The sequence below is a fragment of the Vombatus ursinus genome, unplaced genomic scaffold (assembly GCF_900497805.2).
Source record: "Vombatus ursinus unplaced genomic scaffold, bare-nosed wombat genome assembly UNPS02014832.1, whole genome shotgun sequence".
In the NCBI taxonomy this organism is placed as follows: Eukaryota; Metazoa; Chordata; class Mammalia; order Diprotodontia; family Vombatidae; genus Vombatus; species Vombatus ursinus.
In genome coordinates, this window is record NW_020954610.1 from 40,850,491 (window position 1) to 40,871,138 (window position 20,648).

The 20,648-nt window shown below is 36.8% G+C and overlaps 1 protein-coding gene across 1 annotated transcript in view; it reads right to left on the minus strand.

The window, feature by feature from the left end:
• CBWD3 (COBW domain containing 3) overlaps window positions 1-14,433 on the minus strand; it is a 58,136-nt gene extending 43,703 nt beyond the window's left edge. The window contains exons 1-5 of the mRNA XM_027839289.1: window positions 14,163-14,433; window positions 8,998-9,084; window positions 7,374-7,470; window positions 6,203-6,294; window positions 696-755 (exon numbers count right to left, since the gene is read on the minus strand). Of these exons, the coding sequence (XP_027695090.1) occupies window positions 696-755; window positions 6,203-6,294; window positions 7,374-7,470; window positions 8,998-9,084; window positions 14,163-14,334 (508 nt within the window). The 5' untranslated portion in view covers window positions 14,335-14,433. The remainder of the gene's footprint in view (window positions 1-695; window positions 756-6,202; window positions 6,295-7,373; window positions 7,471-8,997; window positions 9,085-14,162) is intronic.
• Between the last annotated feature and the right edge of the window lie 6,215 nt (window positions 14,434-20,648).

Here is a 20,648-nt window from a genome sequence, read left to right on the forward strand (position 1 = left end):
AACAAATAAAAAAAGTGAAAAAGGATCTATTTGTACAAAATTTTTCTAACTCCTTTATTTTTAATAGCAACCCCCCCCCCCAGAAACCGATACTGTATCCATTGATTAAGGAAGGGCTGGATGAATTGTGGCACGTTCATGTAATGGAATAGTATGGTGTCATCAAGCTTTTACCAAGTGCGTACTATGTACCAGCAACAATGCTAAGCGCTTGGGATAACAAGAAAGGCACAAACCAATTTCTGCTCTCAAGGGAATAAATATAAAAGGGATGCAAATGCAATCAGTAGAACAGAAAGAATGACATATACATTTATCTTCAACTACATCAAAAACAAAAGGAACAACCTTAAATGGACATGTTTTTGGAAGACAGCAAATGTATTTTGCTATATGCTATATTTGCTATTTTTTCCTATTTCATTAAAACGAACAATAATTAAGATTTTGGGATTTTAGTTGGAGATTCACTCTCTGGTTCAATTTGATTAATATTTGTGTTAAGTATATAATAACTTTAAAAAATAGTCTAAGTTCTTTGAGGACAGTCACCCTTATTCAATTTTATATCTCCCTCAGTGACTAGCACACAATAAGAACTCAACTAATGCTTACTAAACTGAATTGGAAAAGCAAATAAAATTTTACTTTGGGGAAAAAAAAATACCAAAGGATTGTATACTTTGTGTACTTACCATCAAGGTAAATGTCACTCCCTAATTCAGCATCAACCCAAAACATGGAAGCAACAGCACCTGTAATTGACACAATATAATAATATTAATGAAAACAATGAAAAATCTTTGCAGACCCTAAGGACACAAGATTATAACATAGTTTCCTTCAAAGACTACTCAAATAACACCTCTTTCCTAGGCCCTCCAATTGCTAACAACTCCCATCCCTCCCTGCTAAAATCACTTTGTATTTACAGTATATGTAAATGCTATATTCTTCTACAGAACATAAGCTCCTTAAGAGAAGGGACTGTCAATTTTTGTCTTTGTAGACATAAAGCCTAGCAGAATACCTAGCACATATAAATGTGTTTGACAAACCTTTTTTTAACTCATAGACAATGTTTCTCATTGTCCTTCACTGGAAAGGAAAGAAAGACAACAAAAAGTCAACTTTGGTTTTCCCATCTCCTTATAAGGACTGTACTGATCCAAATAGCTGGACTACTGTATTCTCACTATTACGACTACATTTCCTTTCCATTCCTTCCTATTCCACCCTCCGAAAAAGATCCATAAAAATTAAGCTATCTCATGTACGTGAAAAAAGGGCAGTATTTTTATTCTCTATACTATAGATAAGCAAGGGTCTTGTATTTCAAAAACAATGTATTTCAGTTTTGAGAAGAGACCCAGAAAAGCAATCATGACGATCCCTGAGTAGCCTGTGAAAAAAAGTCCTCAAATCATCTGCCAAAGAAGAAATTTGCTTGCTATTTTTAAAAAGGAAAAAGAACAAGAAAACAAACAAAAGGATGGACATCTAGTAGTTATTTATAATATGCAGCACAGGTATAAAACGGAGGTCTAGGGATAATTGCTTATATAGTTCTCAGTAAGAAATAATAACTTGTTTTGACAGGATTCAATGATTCGATGTGTATCAATGCTACAATAAAAGGAGAGAAAAAACTGACAGAAAGGAAAGCATTTTATTTTTCAAAGCATCGCAGCTCCAGTTAGTGACAAGGCTGTCGAAGAGAATGAAGCACAGGGAAGAAAGCAATGATAACTGAACTCATTCCAACACCTCAAGCTGTCCACTTGCACTGACGAGCTGCAGTCCCCCAAGCATCACTCTGTGTCAACACTGAGAGACCTGTCAGCTGTTTACAGTGATTACTCATGCAAGATATAGCAAGGGCTACAAGAGCTAATGGCTTCCTGATATCTATTGATTTTTTCCCAAAAAGCTTAATAGTTTTCCAATTTGTCTGAAATAGGATTTGTGAGTAACAGGGGCTGAATCAATGTCCTTTCTTTTCAAGAAAATTACTTTACCATGACAATTATTTAGCTTTTAACAGGAGAGTGTCAGTCCCCTAAATGGGAAACAACTGAATTGCCAATAAGAATCTTCCTCACTTTCTTGATCAAAAGTATGTTTTTAATTAACAAGAGGAAAAAATATTTTTACTTTAGAATGGTATTACTCCTAATTTAATTTCCTTCTACCACAGTTGATTTCTCCTCCACAAAGTAGAATATATCAAATCACAAGTGAATCATGATACACAATTTGCGTTAGGACAAATAAGAAGTCATCAAATGTTCCTGAGGCACAGTTTACTTGACAGTATGGCATAGGAAAATGATTGTTCAACCTGGGAGTCAGAAAGCACAGTCCTGAATCCTACTTGCTAGCTGTGTGACCACAGGTAAGTCACTTTAACATGTCTATGCCTCCGTTTTCTTAATGTAAAACACAGATAAGAATACTTCTATTATTTACCTCAAATGGTTTTTGTGAGAAAAAAAGACTTAATTAAGCCTCAAGTGGGGCAGGCAATATAACATCATGGACACAACACTAGACTTGGGATTCAGAAGGATCTGGGTTTGAAGTCTACCTCGGACACCAGCTGCATATCCCAAGGACGTTTATTTAACCTCTTTTGGCTTTACTTCATGTGTAAAATGAGGATGACAACTGTAGCAATTACTTCATAGGGCTATTGTGACGATGAAATGAGATTATATATGTATTTGAAGTCCTCTCTCTGCAAACCTTAAAGTGCTATATGTCCGTGATAATTATTACTATTATTACATCACCTTAGGGATGTTTGCAGCCATCACCTATTTGTTGCAGTCCAAAAGACTTAAGCATCATTGTTAAAAGTGTGCATCTAATTCCGACACATTATTAGTACCTTCATCAGGTTGTATAATAAAAGTTAACTTAGAAAAATGTAGGCAGATGCGTGAACTACAATGGAGGACTGGGTACATAAAGCTTGATGGTTTATAGATCTCTTTAACATGCACTATATTCTTTGAGCCTTATACCCCTGGAACACTGTCAGTGTAGGCATCTACTTTAGGTGTGGTTTTGTTTTTTAATAGATGAAGAAATAGTGGCTCAGAGAAGTTAAGAGACTTGCTCAAGGCCCCATACCTCGGCAGAGCCAAGACTACAATAGAGATGATCTGATTCCATTTCTATTTGAAAACATTTTGTAATAATAATTTCTAAGTCTTCATTGTAGTCCTATTCTAATTATGGGATGAAGAGATTCTGGGTCTTCAATGGGTTCTCAGTAGAATACAGGTCTTGGTCAATATTATCAATCTATTAAGGCTCAGGTACAGCCCCGAGAAGAATCCAGCCAGATTCCTCCAAAGCTTAATCCAGCTAAGCTTGTTGGAGAGGCATAAAGCTGGCCACAGCAACAAGTATACTGCTTGTTATTAGGTACAGAGAGGTTTCAATAGGCTTCCAAGGACGTCTCCATGCCAAGGAAATCATAGTTTTTAAAAAAAAGTATTGAAGTAACTTATAAGAAATGGATAGTATCAAATAATAGCTACAATTTAATATAGTACTTTAAGGTTTGCAAAGTGCTTTACAAATATTCCATTTTATTCTCACAACAATCCTGGGAAGTAGGTGCTATTATTATCCCCATTTTACAGATGAAGACAATGGAGATAGGCATAAGTTAAGTGACTTTTCCAATATCACAGAGCTAAGTGTCTGAGGCTGGATTTGAACTCAGATCTTCTTGACTCCAGGTCAGGGGCTCTATCCAAAGTGCTACCTAGCTACATGTTCAAAATCCTCATTTTATATAACCTTTGAGAGAGGAAGAGAGGAAGTGCTATATAGCCTGTAAGTGCTATATAAATGTTGTTGTTATTATTATTATCCTTCTCCTTAAGATTTTAAAAATGAATTTACATTACAAAACCATGTTGTCTTTAGCTTCCAATCTCTTTATCTGACAAGGAGAACAAGTAGGTTTTTAGGTTCTCTCTGTCATGGCAATTTATTAACAGTTAAAATTGGTTTAATTAGTTATAATCAATGGCAACATCCTTTTCTCCATTAAGTTCTGATCTTTTGGCATCAAAAACTAATTTATATAGGTCAGGCTGAATTTGTTTTAATTACATACCATATATTTTTCTTAGTTTTATTCTTTATTGTATCTTTGTACTAATTTTGATATTTGAGCCAGGAAGTCAGTAGTCTGAACTATAGAGCTGATTTTGAAAATGACTCTCACTTCAGTGACAAGGCACTTCCTGTGATTAAAAGATAATCAAATTCATTTTTTGTGAAGTTATTTGGTGCTTGCTGTGTCCAGTACTTCCCAACGCTTTTCTTTTCTTTTTTTCTTTTTTAGGCAATTGGGGTTAAGTGACTTGCCCACGGTCACACTGCTAGTGTCAAGTGTTTGGTCTGAGGCTGGATTTGAACTCAGGTCCTCCTGACTTCAGGGCCGGTGCTCTATCCACTGCGCCACCTAGCTGCCCCCCAACACTTTTCTTGAAGGAGGTATTTGTGGACCAGAAGCTAAAGACTTCTACACAGTTTTCAACCCATTGGTCTCTCTCCTTCCTGCCTCCAGAACCATATTTTATGCTGTCCTCCCCTATGCCCACTTTTGTAATAAAATCACTAAATACCAAAACACAGGTTAATTTAATTTGCACATTCTAAGTCTTTCTCTCCCTCTCCATCTTTTGCAATAGAAGGTGGCCACAATCATTATCTTGGCAGTCTCTGCAAGTACTTATAAGCATTCCAATATGAGATGAGCAAATATTCCATGAAACATTTCTTGCTCCTTTTGGATGCATGAGAGAACCAATCCTGCCACCTCCATTATCTGTATTTCCAAAGATAACCTGGGAGGCACTCTTACATTTAGTTGAAACTTCCTTTTGTCCTCTGGTTTCATTTATAAAAATATAAAAATTGATAGTACTAAAGTAAATGAATTTAATATCTACTCACCGGTCATCTGATAGACATTTGGAGTACCAACCATGAAACTCTTGATAGAATGCAACGTTTTTCAGCTATTAACAAATCAATTACATTTGAGCTCTCTTTCAAACACATCCTCTTTGTTTTTATTAGTGTAGTCTACTATACAAATGATCTCTTTGAATAAATGGTACTCAATGTTGGCCGTGTGAATCAGGCCACAGGCCCATGAGACTAAGTGGAATTAGGCTACACTTAAGAAGAAACAATGTTAGTACTAACCCTAACAAATTTTGGAAACTATGTACAAGCACACTCCAACTGAGTAAAAAAAGTTAGTGCTAATTAAATGTTACTCCTACTGTTCTATTCACAGGTTGATACAAGCCTGAACTGTTTAAACTTTAAATTGTTTTTTTTAAAACCTATTTTAGAAGCTAAAGTTACATATTTAATTATGAAATCCACTAGGGAAGTCAGTCACAATTTATCATTTTTTTATTGTTGTTTGTGGAACTCTCACAACAACATTCTTACTCTCATTCTCTCTCCCTCTCTTTTTCTCTCTCTCCTTCCTTCCTCCTGCTGCTTTTGGTTCATTAATGCATTAGGGTTTTATTATATCACAATCACTTCCCAGTAATGTTCATAGTACTTTGCCTTATAATAAAAAAGTTAAACAAAACCAACCAACCACAAATGAAAGAGCAACCCCATATACCCAAAATTCACCCCCTTTTAACCGAAAAGCACAAAATATGTCCCAACATGAACAATCCAGAACCACTATAGATCATTAGCACAATAATTCCCAAGATTATTGTTATGTCCCTAAGGCAGATAAAGAACAGAAGCTGCTGGAACTACAACCTGAAATACTTGCATTAGCTTTTAAAGACCACCAAAAAAAAAGTTGAAGAAAAAAAAAAGACTAAGCAGACACAAGACCTGTAAATTTCAAAACCAAACAGTTTCCACTATCCATACTGCAATACTGCCCCTATCAAAGATCTCAACAAAAATTTACATTCTAAAGACAATGACTATTAAAGAATTTTTTAATCCTCATACACTTGTTAAAGGAGACTATGAGATGAGTTAATCTGTTACTATTTTTACATCAAATCTAAGAAAGTCAAGAGAAGCCTTAAAATCTCTTTAAGTTAATCCTCTGCTGCACACCAGTTTTTCAGACACTGTGAAATCACATTGTACAAACTGATGATTGATAACGGGTGGCACTTCTTACCAGGATCTGCCAAGCCAGTTGTTTCTAACAATATGTAGTCAAATTTTCCTTTCTTCTGCATCAAATTCTCAATAGCCTTCAGGCCATTGTCCCTATATAAAACCAAAACGTAACAAATGGGTCAGTATCTTGGGATTTAAAAACCTATCACTATAAATGTGTTTTATATTTCTAGAAATTGAAAAAATCAAATTTTCCATAGGCCTAATGAATTAATTTACCCACAAAACTACTGTGAAAATGTCATGTGTCTGACAATGTCAATAAAATGATACATTAAGGAAATGATCTCAGGAGTCTAAAGAAATTAAGAACCCAATGTCAAGTTTTTTCCTAAAACAGTAAGTAGGACTTATCTGTTTGGCTAATATATATTTTAGCTACTATGGTATATTCATGCAATTAGTACTAACAGGATAATAGTGTTACTAAATTCACAATTTTGTAACTTGTCAAGAGACTTTCAGTAAATATTAAGCTATTTTATACAGAATAAGGGACGTGAACTTCAATATCAACTCTTTTGTCCTTAAAAAATGCTAAGAATTAAAATACATTTTGGCTAACCAGAGAAAGTTTAACAATAAACACTGCCAATAAAAGGTTACATCACACATGAGAAATTTGACTTAAAAACCAATGAGTAAATCTCTCACTATACCATCGAAGTTTAACATTGGTGTTGTACTTATCTCCTGACACCACTGTCAATGTTACAACTGGTACAAAATAAGTATCTCCCCTTTTACTTCTTTTACCTATTCCCATAATTTCTCACAGTTTCAAAATGACAGGTTCTGTTTCTTATTACAAGAAGATTAAAAAAAATAATAACTCTGGAGTAAAAAAAAAAAAAGAACTAACATTCTACTATTTGATTTTTTTACACCTACAACCATTATAGTTACCTGAAAAGATTATAAATTTAATCAATTATTAACTTAAAGCATCATAAATGCGTCATATACTCAAAAAACCCAAGCACTAAGCTACTAGCCAAAACAAATAAGTAAACATAAAAACAAGAAATAAATACTTAAAATGACTTATTAGAAAACTACTTTAGCCAGTATTACGAGAAAATTTACTGAAGCTAAAATGAAACAGAAAATTAACTAAAATTCAACCCAAAGTTGACAAACTTGAGTAAAGTAACACAAACATTCCTCACTTTACAGAGCAGCAGAGGCAACCATTTCGAAGCTCCAACCATTCCTCAAACAGCTCCCCACCTTGGCTTACAGCTAAGGATTTCTCCAATGCACTTCCTGTGACACAAAGCAACAATGCTAAGTTCACCCACCAAGCAAAAATGAAAGATTAAAAAACTACTCCCCAAAAATCTGATTTCGAAGTGTTTTATTATTGATCTAGTTGTGTCAATTGCTATTAATACTGATTACACTGTGAAATAAAATTCAATTTTTACTTCAATAAACAGTCAACTACACATCAAATAAAATTAATTTTTCCAAAATATTAGGAGATATTATTAGAACCACAATTAGTTTACTGGCTCAGATTTCTTGATAATTCCTGTTCTAAATTTTTTTGTGTTTAATTATTTTTTAAAACAAGGAAATAAAAACTAAAACACTTCAGACTACTATAATGTCATATATGCAAAATGTTGAACAAAATACTTAAATATCCAAGGGGGATATTTAAACCTAAACATTTAATATAGCAGTACACATAAAAAAATACATCTTATATCTTCCTCTTTAAGTTAAGTATCCACTTCTTCCCATTCTTTGAGTTTAAAGTAACTATCTTAAAGATATTATTTGTTGTCTGTGACGAAAATGGGTTTCTTCTTTCTGCAATGGAAAATTTGGCCTTGATATCTGTTCTCATCAAACTCCTAAGGGACATACCCATCCAGTTTTCTGCTTTTTATTCTTTCCATGTTCCCAGCATGGCATAGTATACAGAAATTTGGCTTTAGAATTAAAAGACCCAGATTCAAGTCCTTCCTAACTTCTCAGTGCCCCCAGGAAACTTTCTATGACTAAGTGGGCAGAGTAGACATTGATTAATTCATGTTTCTAAAACTAGGTACCCAACAAGTCCCAGACTTGGAAAAGAAAAAAAAAATCAAGTTAAGTGGCTAGGGCATGGCCCTCCCACCTATTAACAAAACCTCACTTTAAAAAAACATGTTCTTACAACTTCCAAGCAATAATCCCTCACCAAACAATACACTAGATTCCTCTGTGATCCTGAGATGACAATCATTGTAAAAGAATTTTTCATTTTATTTTTCCTCTATTAAAAATATAAAGATAGAACCAGAAATAGGTTCCGTATTAAGTAGAGTACCTAATTTACTATTAGTGATCAGCAAATATGAAAATTTTTCTTTTAAACTTTGTAACCTTTAAACTTTAGATTACTAATAAAAAGGTTTTAGGGAGGATTTTTAGGGTTCCTAGTGTGGGCCAGAGGTAAACATTCAGCCATTCTCTATAGGCAACAGTAAGAATTATTCTCAAAGTACAATGGCTACAAAACTCAAGATTGGTATATTGCTAATCCTTGAAAATTCTAGAATAGCCAAAAATGAATTTTTGTTATTTAATGTGAAAATCAAATTTCAGCGTTTGGCCGCAACGTTTGCCATGTATAAAATCACTTTTATCACCCATACCTGCACTGTCATTTAAGCTTTCCAAATTTATCCTCATCTGAAGTTTCATTATTTCTTACGCCCTTAATTTTTATGTATGAATTATTAATTTTTAAACCATTGGGACAAACTCATCTCTGCCCTCAGTTTTTATAGCTTTACTTACCCTCCCCAAACTCATTTAAAATAACTGCTATTCTTTTGTTATGTTGTTCAGTTAGAATGTAGTTGAGGAGAGTTGTCTTTCCAGCACCTGGAAAACAAGGACATTAGTTTTAGTATCACAAACTCCATTTTTCATCTGTTTCCAACACCACCACCCCACCTCCTGTAAAAAAGAAAAGTTAAAGCCAAATACTTCAAAGTGAAAATAAATATTCTGAGACTATTTCATAACATTTTAGGGTCCTCAACGCTCTTAAGAACTTCATTCATTTGGTTCTATTGCTCAAATACTATGCCTTGAATTTTTAAAGTGTCTCCCCTCATAGGAAAGATTAAAGGAAATTTTAAATGGTCAAAACTTTTTCAACCTAACAAAAGATCTAATTAATACTACCAATAGGATGGTCTTTTGTGCTCCACTGAAACTGTAATTCAAAAGTGAGATAGAATACAACCAAAATAATAGGCTATTAAAGGAACATAAACCATGGAACTAAGCATTCGATATAAGAGTAAAAACTACTTGAAAAAATATTTCTATCTTGGGATCCTGAATATAAATGATGTCAAAGCATCTTCTGTTGTTCTGGCTTATAAAATATAATACTTTGACAATATTATATGATTTCTCAAGACTGAAGATTACTTTTCTCCGCTCTATTATTTGAAGCTAAAGACTTACTATTTAACATCTAACATTTGATTTTATTTTAAAATGCCAAACACTTAGTGACAAGCTGACATGGTATGATAGGAGGGCTATTTCTGCTACTCTAAAATATGTTTTTATTAAATGCTTAAGAATTGTGCCAGGACTATAGGAAGTATTAATACTATATAAACTAGGAAAACAGTATTCATAAAAATTGTTATTATTGTTATATATATGTAGTATATATATATACTATATATATAGTATTGTTATATGTATACAGTATTGTTATATATATATAGTATTGTTATATTATCTTCATCCAGCAGGTGGCAGATTAAACCTAATTTGTTACAGTGTAGAAGAATCAGGGTAACAGTTATCACCCATGTTGCTTGAAATAACTCGAAATGTAACTATGCTTGTAAAAAAAAAGTTTTCAATTTTACAAATATTCACATAGGTAATGATTGTTAAAACAACAATTACTCTAGAACTAACATCTTAAAATAATTCCTTAAAAATGATTTTAAAAAGTTTTTATGGACCTAAAAGTAAGGTTAAAAAAAAAAAGACATGCCTCATTTTTCACCTAAGCATATTTAGACATCTTTTTTCCAGGCAGATCATTCAAAGTGTGCAAGTGCATGTGCACATGTTACAAAGACAACTACTATATTAATAAAATATTCAATTTGAAACTCTAAAAATTCTGTTTTGTGTATCAGATAAGAACTTGATTAAAAATAGTTTCACAGGAGCTTGGTGATACAGTGGAAAGAGCATTAGCTGTAGTCCTCGATAGAGTCAGGAAGACCTGAGTTCAAATCAAAGTTTGAGCATTTAATAGCAAGTCACTTAACCTGTTTGCCTCAGTTTCCTCAACTGTAAAATGGGGATAAAACAGCACCTACCCTCACAGGGTTGTTGTGAGGATCAAATGAGTAAAGTACCTAGTACAGAGTAAGCACTTTATAAATTAATTTTTATAATTTATAAAATTATTCTTTATACATTTATTCTCTTCCCCTTTTGCAGTTTTATGCGGCAGGTCAAAAAAAACACCAAAATTTTGGAAGTTAAAACTGCAGGTTACCCAAAGGAAAGTGGAAAGACATATGGATGGTAGAAGTGGGCTACAGGTATAATTGCAACCAAGATTCACGTAAGAGAAGTGACAAAAAAGCTACACTCGAGGACACAGGCCAAGAAGAATGATAGCCTCCCAGACGCTCACAATGAGCGCTACAATAGTATCCCTGACATATTAAAAGATTGTGTATATCCTCTATACAGGAAATATACAGAAGGTCACAGACTAGGATAGCCCAGGATCACAAGAGGTTTCATCTGTACCTAGGTTCAAATTCTGGCTCTGCCTTTGAATATCTTTATGACTTTGGACAAGTCATTTAACTTCTCTGGGGCTCTGAGCTGATTTAAATTTTACTTCAAGCAAATGATTCCATGAGTTTCAAAGAAAAATAGTAGAGAGGACAAAAGAGAAAATGAAACATTAATGAATAGCAAGGTAGAGCAGTGCACAGATTACTGGACTTAGAGTCAGAAAGACTGAGTTTGATTCCAGTCAGATTCTGTGTGGCTCTGGGTAAGTCCCTAATTCTGTCTGCCTCAGTTTCATCCTCTGTAAAATAGGATAACAGCACCTACCTTCCAGGGTGCCGTGAGAACAAAATCAGGCATCTGTAAAGAGCTTTACAAACCTTAAAGCACTATATAAATGCTAGCTTGTTATTATTATTAAAAAAATCAGTTTCACACCAATTCTACCCTAGTTTATTCTCTGATACACTAAGGAATTCTCTGGCCTTCTCTACATGTAAGTTATTTTTTACCAACAAACAAGTACTCATTTGTGCGAAATAAACTTGAATGTTTTTAATTTTCACGCATTGCTAGTTTGACAAAGAAAATGATGTTAAATCTCCAAAATACCGATACCATCTTATATCCAAGAATAGTCTATTGACAAACTCAACTAAACAAGTTTGAGGTCTATTTTAAGTGAGGCCCCCCGAACTTCTGCTTCTTAATATTATAATAAAATAGATCATTAACTTTTTCACCCAATAAACATTCTTTTTTTTTTTTTTTAGGCAATTGAGGTTAAGTGACTTGCCCAGGGTCACACAGCTAGTAAGTGTCAAGTGTTTGGTCTGAGGCCTCATTTGAACTCAGGTCCTCCTGACTTCAGGGCCAGAGCTCTACCCACTGCGCCATCTAGCTGTACCCCAATAAACATTCTTTACTTTTAAGAATATCTTCCATAGAAAACCGGAAGACATTCTTTAAAATTAAGGTTCACCTAAATATTTTTTTCATAATCTTCATCTTTTCAGTCAATCCCTCAACAAGCATTTATCAAGCACTTACTATGTATCAGGTATTGTGCTAAGTGCTGGGGATACAAATACAAGAAAAAAAAACCAGTTCCATGGCTCCAAGGAGGTTACATAAAAGGGGAATTGGGAGTGGTGTAAAATCTGGAGGAACAGGGATGGTGGCTCAGGCTGTTGAGGAGTGCCCCTCCTCACCTGCAGGATGGATGAAGAAGTCACCAAAGGGGGAAAGGGCCCTGAAGCTGAAGAGAGGGAAAGCAACACAGGGGTCCTGGAAGTGAAGGGAATGAGAGATGCCTGCTCAGGGCCCATCCTCAAAACAGATTCTCCAAAGAACTCAAAGGGGCACTGGGTGAATCAGGGAGCCAGTCAATAAGCATTTATTAAGTGCCCATTATGTCCTAAGTGCTAGGAATACAAAAAGTTTCAAAACAGTCCCTATTCTGGAGAGGTTCACGACAACACGCAAACAACTACATCAGAACAAGCTTATGTATAGGATAAACTGGAGATAATCACCAGAGGGTAGGCACTAGCACTAAGGGGGACCAGGAAAGGTTTTTTGCAGAAGATGGGATTCTAGCTGGGCCTTGAAGGAAGCCAGGCAGCAGAGATGAGGAAGGAGAACATTCCAGGCACTGAGGACTGGCTGTGAAAACGCCCAGAGTTGGGAGGTGGAGGGTCTTCTTCAAGGAACAGCAGTAAGGAGACAGGTGTCACTGGATCAAAGAGTATGTGAAGATGGAGGATGTAAGGTCTAAGATGACTGGAAGGGTTGCAAGAATGGGGATGGGGGGGGGAAGTTAGGAGAGCAGGTTATGAAGAATTCTGAATGCCAAACGGGATTTTATATTGATCCTGGAGGTAACAGGGAGTCACTGGAATTTATTAAGGGGGTGACATGGTCAGATTTGCACTTTAGGAAGATTATTTTGACAACTGAATGGAGAATGGTCTAGAGTAGACTTAAGGCAGGCAGACCCACCACAGGCTACTGCAATAATCCAGGTGTGAGACAATAAGGGCCTGTACCAGGGTGATGGCAGTGTCAGAGGAGAGAAGGGACCCTACACCAGAGATGTTACAAAAGTAAAACTGACAGGGCTTGACAATAAACTGGATGGGGGTGGGCGGGTTGTGTGTGAGAGAGAATGAGGAGATAAAGATAGCCAGGTTGCCAGCCTAAGGGACTGGAAGGATGGCAGTACCCTCTGCAATAATAAGGAAGTTAAGAAGAATAGAGGGTTTGGAAGAAAAGACACTAAGTTTAGTTTCAGATATGTTGAATTTGAGTCACTTAGATCTCAGAGCCTCAGTTCTATCACCTGTAAGATAGGGATAATAATACCTTTAGTACCTACCTCACTGGGTTTTCGTTGAGATTTAATGAGAATTCTTGGAAGGTATTTTGCCACTATATAAGTCAGTTATTATTATCTTTTGAGATTTAATAAGAACGCTTGCAAGATATTTTGCCACTGTAATAAAGTCAGTTATTACTATCTTTTAAGATGTGAGAAGAATGCTTGTAAGGTATTTTGCCACTGTATAAAAATCAGTTATTATTATCTTTAGATCTAATAAGAAAGCTTATAAGGCATTTTGGCCACTACATAAATGTCAGTTATCATCATCTTTTGGAGATCTATAACATAGGATGCTAAAACTTAACAGCTGGAAGGGACCTCAGAGATTTATGGGGGGGGTGTAGGAGGGGAACTTGGATGGGGAAAAATATACTACATCTTAATTTTTCATCTATAAATCTCAGACTTCCAAAGGGTCCATGTCATTCATACACACACATACACACACACACGGTTAAGAACTCCCAGGGCCAAAAAGGTAGTGTCAGGAGAATGGGTGCAAACCCAGGTTCTCTAACTTTAAATCCAATGTGTTCCTTTTTTCCTTCCTTTTTTTTCTTCCTTCTTTTTTTCCTTCCTTCCACCACACCTGGCTGCTAAGAAGCTGCGGCTCCCACGCCTGGGGGAGGGAAGGAGGGTCTCATTCCAGGGAGGGGAAAAACCACAAACTCCTCGTGGTTCTTGTTGTTATTACTATTATCATCGTATTATTATTATTATCATTGCTGTTATTATTTAACGTGAGTCTGGGTGGAGAGTTCCCGAAATTAATGACTGCCTTAATTACCTAAATACCCGGTGATAATCGTGACCGGGATCTTAGCACAGGGGTCAGGCTTCCCCTCCTCCTCCTCCGTCTGCTGCTGCTGCACGACAATGGGGACCAGCTCCGGGCAATCCTCCTCCTCCTCCTCCTCCTCCTCTTCTCCCCCATCCTGGGGGCCACCCGTTCTGAGCATCACCGCAGGAGGGGCGGGTGGAGGGTACGAGTCACACTCAAGTGCGCCGAGCTGCGCTTTACACTGCCCCAACCTCCCGCCGAGCACGCCGTCATGCGCGCCGCGCAGCTCCCGCCCCCTGACGCCTGTGCGTCTGACGCAGTCACGTCGTCCGAGGCCGCTCCCACCAGACCCAAGCGGAAGTGCGCTACTGCTCCCGGCGGCCCCTCCTCTCCTAGCTCTCTGATGGCCACGCCCTGAAAGGCGGCACGAGGCACCAGCCGTGGCCACGCCCCTTCCTCCACCAATCCTATGTAAGAGATGCGGCGGAACTGTGGCTGGTGGTGGTAAGGTGTGTGTGTCTTAGTTTTCATTTGCAGGAAAGGTTCCGCTGCTGTCTCCGCTGCTTTAGTAGCCATAACAGCTGCAAGTGGGAGGCGGGAGCTAGGCTGGGCGCTGGACCAAGTTAGATGGAGCTGAGGCGGTGCGTGGGTGGATTGACCTAATTATTACTTACAAAAATTTTGAAGCCAAAAAATACGCGCTTTTTGTAAAAAAAAAAAAAAAGTAAATGACCTATTTTAAAATCCTTCAAACTTTGCAAACCCCATGAGGCATATCGTGGTGTTTCCTGATAGTATATTGGACATAGAACTGGACTAGAAAGGAAGGGAAACGAGCATTTATTAAGTTTTTAATACATGTCAGGCTAAGCCCTTTACAAATACTATTTGATCTAAACAACCTTGGAAAGTAGATGCTATTATTATTCCTGTTTTATCCTTGGGGGAAACTGAGGCAGTCAGTGGTTCAGTGACTTGCTCAGAGTCACATAGCTAGTGACAGAGGCTGCATTTGATTTCAGGTCTTCCTAACTCCAGGCCCAGCTGTGCCACATGTTGTTCAGAAGTGTCTACTCTTCCTGACTCCAAGCCACTGCACTCAGCGGCTCCAAAGTATGATGCCAAGCTATCAAGTCTCACATTTTTTTTTTCAGCCATGTCTGACTCTCTGACTCCTTTTGGGATTTTCTTGGCAAAGATACTGGAGTGGTTTGCCATTTCCTTCTCCAGTTCATTTTACAGATGAGGAAACTGAGGCAAACAGGGTAAAGTGACTTGCCCAGGGTCATTCAACCAGTAAGTGTTGGTGGCCAGATTTGAACACAGTAAGATGAGTCTACCTCGTGTTCCACCTATCTGCCCAGAAATCAGGAGACTAGGTTCTATTTTAATAGACTCCAATAGCAACCGGTTCCCTCTAGGATCAAATATAAAATCTGTTTGGATTTCGAAGCTCTTCATAATTTACCCCTTCCTACCTTTCCAAGCTTCTTAACACCTTACTCCTCTCTTCTGTAGTATCCAATGACACCCTCTCCCTATTCCAACTCCATCAGTCTCTTGGCTTCTTTCAAGTCCCAGCTAAAATCCCACCTTCTACAAGAAGTCTTTTCTGATCCTCCTTATTGCTAGTGCCTTCCCTCTGTGGATCATCTCCAATTCATCTATTATATATATTGTTTGCATATTGTCTCCCCACTTAAACCATGAACTTCTTGAAAACAGGGACTGTTTTTGCCTTCTTTATCTCTATTGATTTGCACAGTGCCTGGTACATAGTAGGCACATAATAAATGTTTATTAATTTGACTTCTAGGCAGTGTGGTATAGTGGTTTAAAAAGAAAGTAGTGGTTTTAAAAAAAAAAACCATCAAACATTGCAAACCCTCTGAAGCATATCATTTTGTTTCATACCATTTCTGGGCCAGTGTACTGGAAAGAGACGTTGGACTAAGAATCAGGAGAGGAAGGCAGCATGACGGCATGTTGGTTGAAGTGCTAAATTCATAGTCAGAAAAACCTGGGTTCAAATCACATGTGGACTGAACCCATTCCAGTTCTGCACCTTATTACCTATATGACAGTTAACCTATCATTGGCTTCTGAAATGAGGCCTTACTTTGAGGGCCAAGTCACTTAAACAGATTCAATTTCCGCATTTGTTTTTAGCCTCAGTTTCTTCACCTGTAAAATAAGGTGGGAGTAGTGGACTAGATATTCTCTGAGGCTCTTTCCAGCTCTTAACAATTCCTAGTTCTATACATTATGGAATTTAGATCTGGAAAAGGACTTTTGAGGTTGAACCCTTCATTTCACAGATGAGGAAGAAAGTGGTCCTTTTGAGTTATTCTTAGGATTCCCAGACTTTTTGCCTGTTGAATGAACATTCAAAATTCAGGAATAATAACAGGGGACTTTGATTGTTACAAAGCCTTTTGCCTTATTTAATGAATAATTCAATGCAAAAGTTTTTATCAAGCCTTTCTAGATGACAGAAACTGTGTGAATTGCTGTAGATACAGATAAATGCAAGCAAGAAAGCCCTTGTCATTGTAAAGCATCATCAAAACTACTTGGTACTAGCTAAGAAATTGAGTGGTGGATCAGTGGAATAGGTTAGATATGAAAGACCCCAATAGTCAATGACTATAGTAATCTACTATTTGATAAACCCAAAGACCCCAGCTTCTGGGATAAGAACTCACTATTTGTCAAAAACTGCTGGGAAAATTGAAAAAGAGTATGGCAGAAACTAGACATAGACCAAAATCTCACACCACATACCAAAATAAAGTCAAAATAGGTTCATGATTTAGATATAAAGGCTGATACTATAAGCAAACTGGGAGAGCAAGGAATAGTTTACCTATCAGATTTATGGAGAACAGAAGAATTCATGACCAAACAGAAGATAGAGAACATTATGAAAGGCAAAATGGATAATTTTGATTACATTAAATTGAAAAGTTTTTGCATAAACAAATCCAGTGCAACCAAGATTAGAAGGAAAGTGGAAAATTGGGAATTTTTACAACTAGTGTCTCTGATAAGGGCCTCATTTCTAAAATATAGAGAGAATTAAGTCAAATTTATGAGAATGCAAGTCATTCCCCAATTGATAAATGGTCAAAGGATATGAGTAGATAGTTTTCAGATGAAGAAATTAAAGCCATCTATAGTCATATGAAAAAAATGCTCTAAATCACTATTGATTAGAGAAATGCAAATGAAAACAATTCTGAGGTACCACATCACACCTATCATATTGGCCAACATGTCAAAACAGGAAAATGATAAATGTTGGAGAAGATGTGGGAAAATTGGAATGCTGATGAATTGTTGGTGGAGTTGTCAAAGGATCCAACCATTTTGGAGAGCAATTTGGAACTATGCCCAAAGGGCTATAAAAATGTGCGTACCCTTTGACCCAGCACTAGCACTTCTAGGGCAGTTTCCCAAAAAGATCATACAAATGGGAAAAGGACCAACATGTACAAATATATTTGCAGCAGCTCTTTCTGTGGTGGCAAAGAATTGGAAATTGAGAGGATGCCCATCAATTATCAATTGGGGAATGGCTGAGCAAGTTGTGGTATATAAATGTAATGGAATACTATTGTGCTATAAGAAATGATGAGCAGGTAGACTTCAGAAAAATCTGGAAAGACATGTATGGACTGATGCTGAGTGAAGTGAGCAGAACCAGGAGAATGTTGTACTCAGTAACAACCATGTTGTGCAATGACTAACATTGACAGACTTAGCCCTTCTCAGCAAGGCAAGGATCTAAGACATCTCCAAAAGTCTCATGATGGAAAATGCTATCCACATCCAAAGAAAGAAGTATGGAGCTTGAATGCAGATCAAAGCATACTATTTGCTCTTTTTTTCTTCTGTTTTGTTTTGTTTTCTCTTTCTTGTGTTTCCTCCTATTGGTTCTGATTCTTCCTTACAACATGACTAATGTAAAAATATATTTAATAGGAATGTATATGCATAGCCTATATCAGATTGCATGCTATCTTGGGGAGGGAGGTGGGGAGGAAGGGGGAAAAAAATTTTAAACTCAAAAGCTTATGGAAGTGACTATTGATAAATCAAAATAAATTAATAAAAAATTAAAAAAAAAGAAAAAAGAAAAGAAAGCCCTTGTCTTCAAGAGGCTTACATTGTAATGGGGAAAGAAAACAAATAGGGGAGTGGTGGCCAGGGAGTAATGTTTTAAGCAGGCAAGTCATAGAGACGGTGATTTGTGTTGTGGAAGACAAAAATATGAATACTATATTCTGTATTTAGGCACAAGTCTGCTAGAAACTTTTTTAAAAAATCAATTTATCACTATTCTAAGTATTGTTCTCTTTGGAGAGAGAAATGTCTAATTTGACATAGCCTTCTTCATGCCCTTGGAAATCTTTTTATTTGTTTATTTTAAAGAAGATTTATTATCTCTCCTTCACACTCATTCCTCAACTGAATAATTTTTAAAGAAAGAAAGAAAGAACCAATATGCATAGTGCAGCACATTGTATTCTCACATTGGTCAGGGGTATATCCCTAATACAAGACATTGTGATGTTGTTGTTTAGTCATGTCTGAGTCTTAGTGACTCTGTGGACCATATTGCCCATGGGGTTTTCTTGGCAAGGAAACTAGAGTGGTTTACCATTTCCTTCTCCAGTGGATTAAGGCAAACAGAGTTTAAGTGACTTGCCCAGGGTCACACAGCTAGTAAGTATCACATTTGAACTCAGGGCTTCCTGACTCCAGGCCCAGTTCTCTATCCGCTAAGCCACATAGCTGCCTCCAGAGACCTTCTGAGATAACATTCATAGAACTCAGCTGGTGAAAATTTCTCAATACACCACCATTTGGGGTTAACATTCTACTTTATCTAATATAACAATAATCACTTAATCTTTTCCGGAAAGCCCCTGGAGAATCATTCTCCTAAAACTACTCAAAACCTCAGTTACTACTCGTTTCAAGAGCTGGAATTTTCTCTCTGTGTGTCTCTGTCTCTGTCAGTGTGTCTATCTCTCATCTCCCACCCCACCCCACCTACCTCCCTTCCCTTTAGATCACTGCAGTAATCCTTCTGGGACTAGGAAAAGAAGGAACCATTAGATAGATCATTATTCTAATTCCTTCAGAGAGAATCAAGAGCCATTTGCCTAAATCTTTGTTGGTTACTACCCGCATTACTACAAAAGAGGAGATCTTGTAACTGATTTGGATAGAAGAGAGCAAAACTTTGTTTCAGAATTGATAGTTAAAGAAAAGCTGATAAGGGATTTCTCTTTCATCTTTGTGTGTGTGTGTGTGTGTGTGTGTGTGTGTGTGTGTGTGTTTGCTGTTTCATCCTTCTCATATTTTCCCTTAGGATGTAAGCGCTGGGTACTGCTTTAGTTATTGTATTTTTAACCCCAGGACCTAGCACATGGTAGGCACTTAGTAAATGCTTATTGAGTGGTTGATGGCTATCACTGGCCAAGCATCTAGGGCAGGGCGAAGATACTAGAAAGTAGGCCGCAGGAGTCAAAATGGGGTTGAATAGCCCTTAGAAATGACCATTCCATTGACCTGACACAGGATATATGAGAAAGCAGTAGGGCTGATCAAAATTCATACTCCAATTTATAAATTCATACTCCAATTTATACGTTCAACCTTGTCCTCCCTTTAACTACAGGCTACACTGGATTAGCTAAGCAAGAAAGAAGTCAGTTGTGTAGTGTGCATCATGGGCTCACTTATACTATTCTAATGGAAAAGAAATCATTATCAGAATCTGGCTAAAAATAAGATTTCACGAAAGAAAATCACCAACCCAAAAGTTTTATCTGTAGTAAAAGCAAGCTCTATGTTGAACAAGTAAATTAATTGAGTCTGCTGTATCAGTAAGCTCTTGTCACCTACATTTTATTACTGCAGTATTTGTAATATTTAAATATTCAATTTGACTAGTGGGGGAATTCCACTCGAGATTTTCTCTCTCTTTCCCCATCCCCCATTCACCCATGTGATTTTTTCAGGGTATGTTTTTGAAAAGACCTATTGGATTTTTCTTTGCCTCCAGGAGAATGATAAAAACTCTGCTTCACTGTCCAACAGTTCTGAAAAGCAATTGGAATGATGCTAAGAAAATGACAAAAAATGTCTTTGCCCTTTGACCTAGAGTTACTACTACTACAAATATACTCCAGCAAGGCAGAAGGCAGAAAGACTCCATGCGCTCGCGCGCGCGCACACACACACACACACACACACACACACACACAAATAAATAGAATATTTTATGGTAGCAATGACTGATTGGGAAATGCCTAACCAAATTATATCTGAATATAATTAAGTAATACTCTGTCATAAGAAATGATGACTATCCCCCTGAGTGTATCTATATTTTTTCCTGTATGTATCTTGTTTGTACATAGTTGTTTTCATGCTGTCTTCCCTATTTGACTATGATCTCCTTAAGGGCAGGGACTGTTT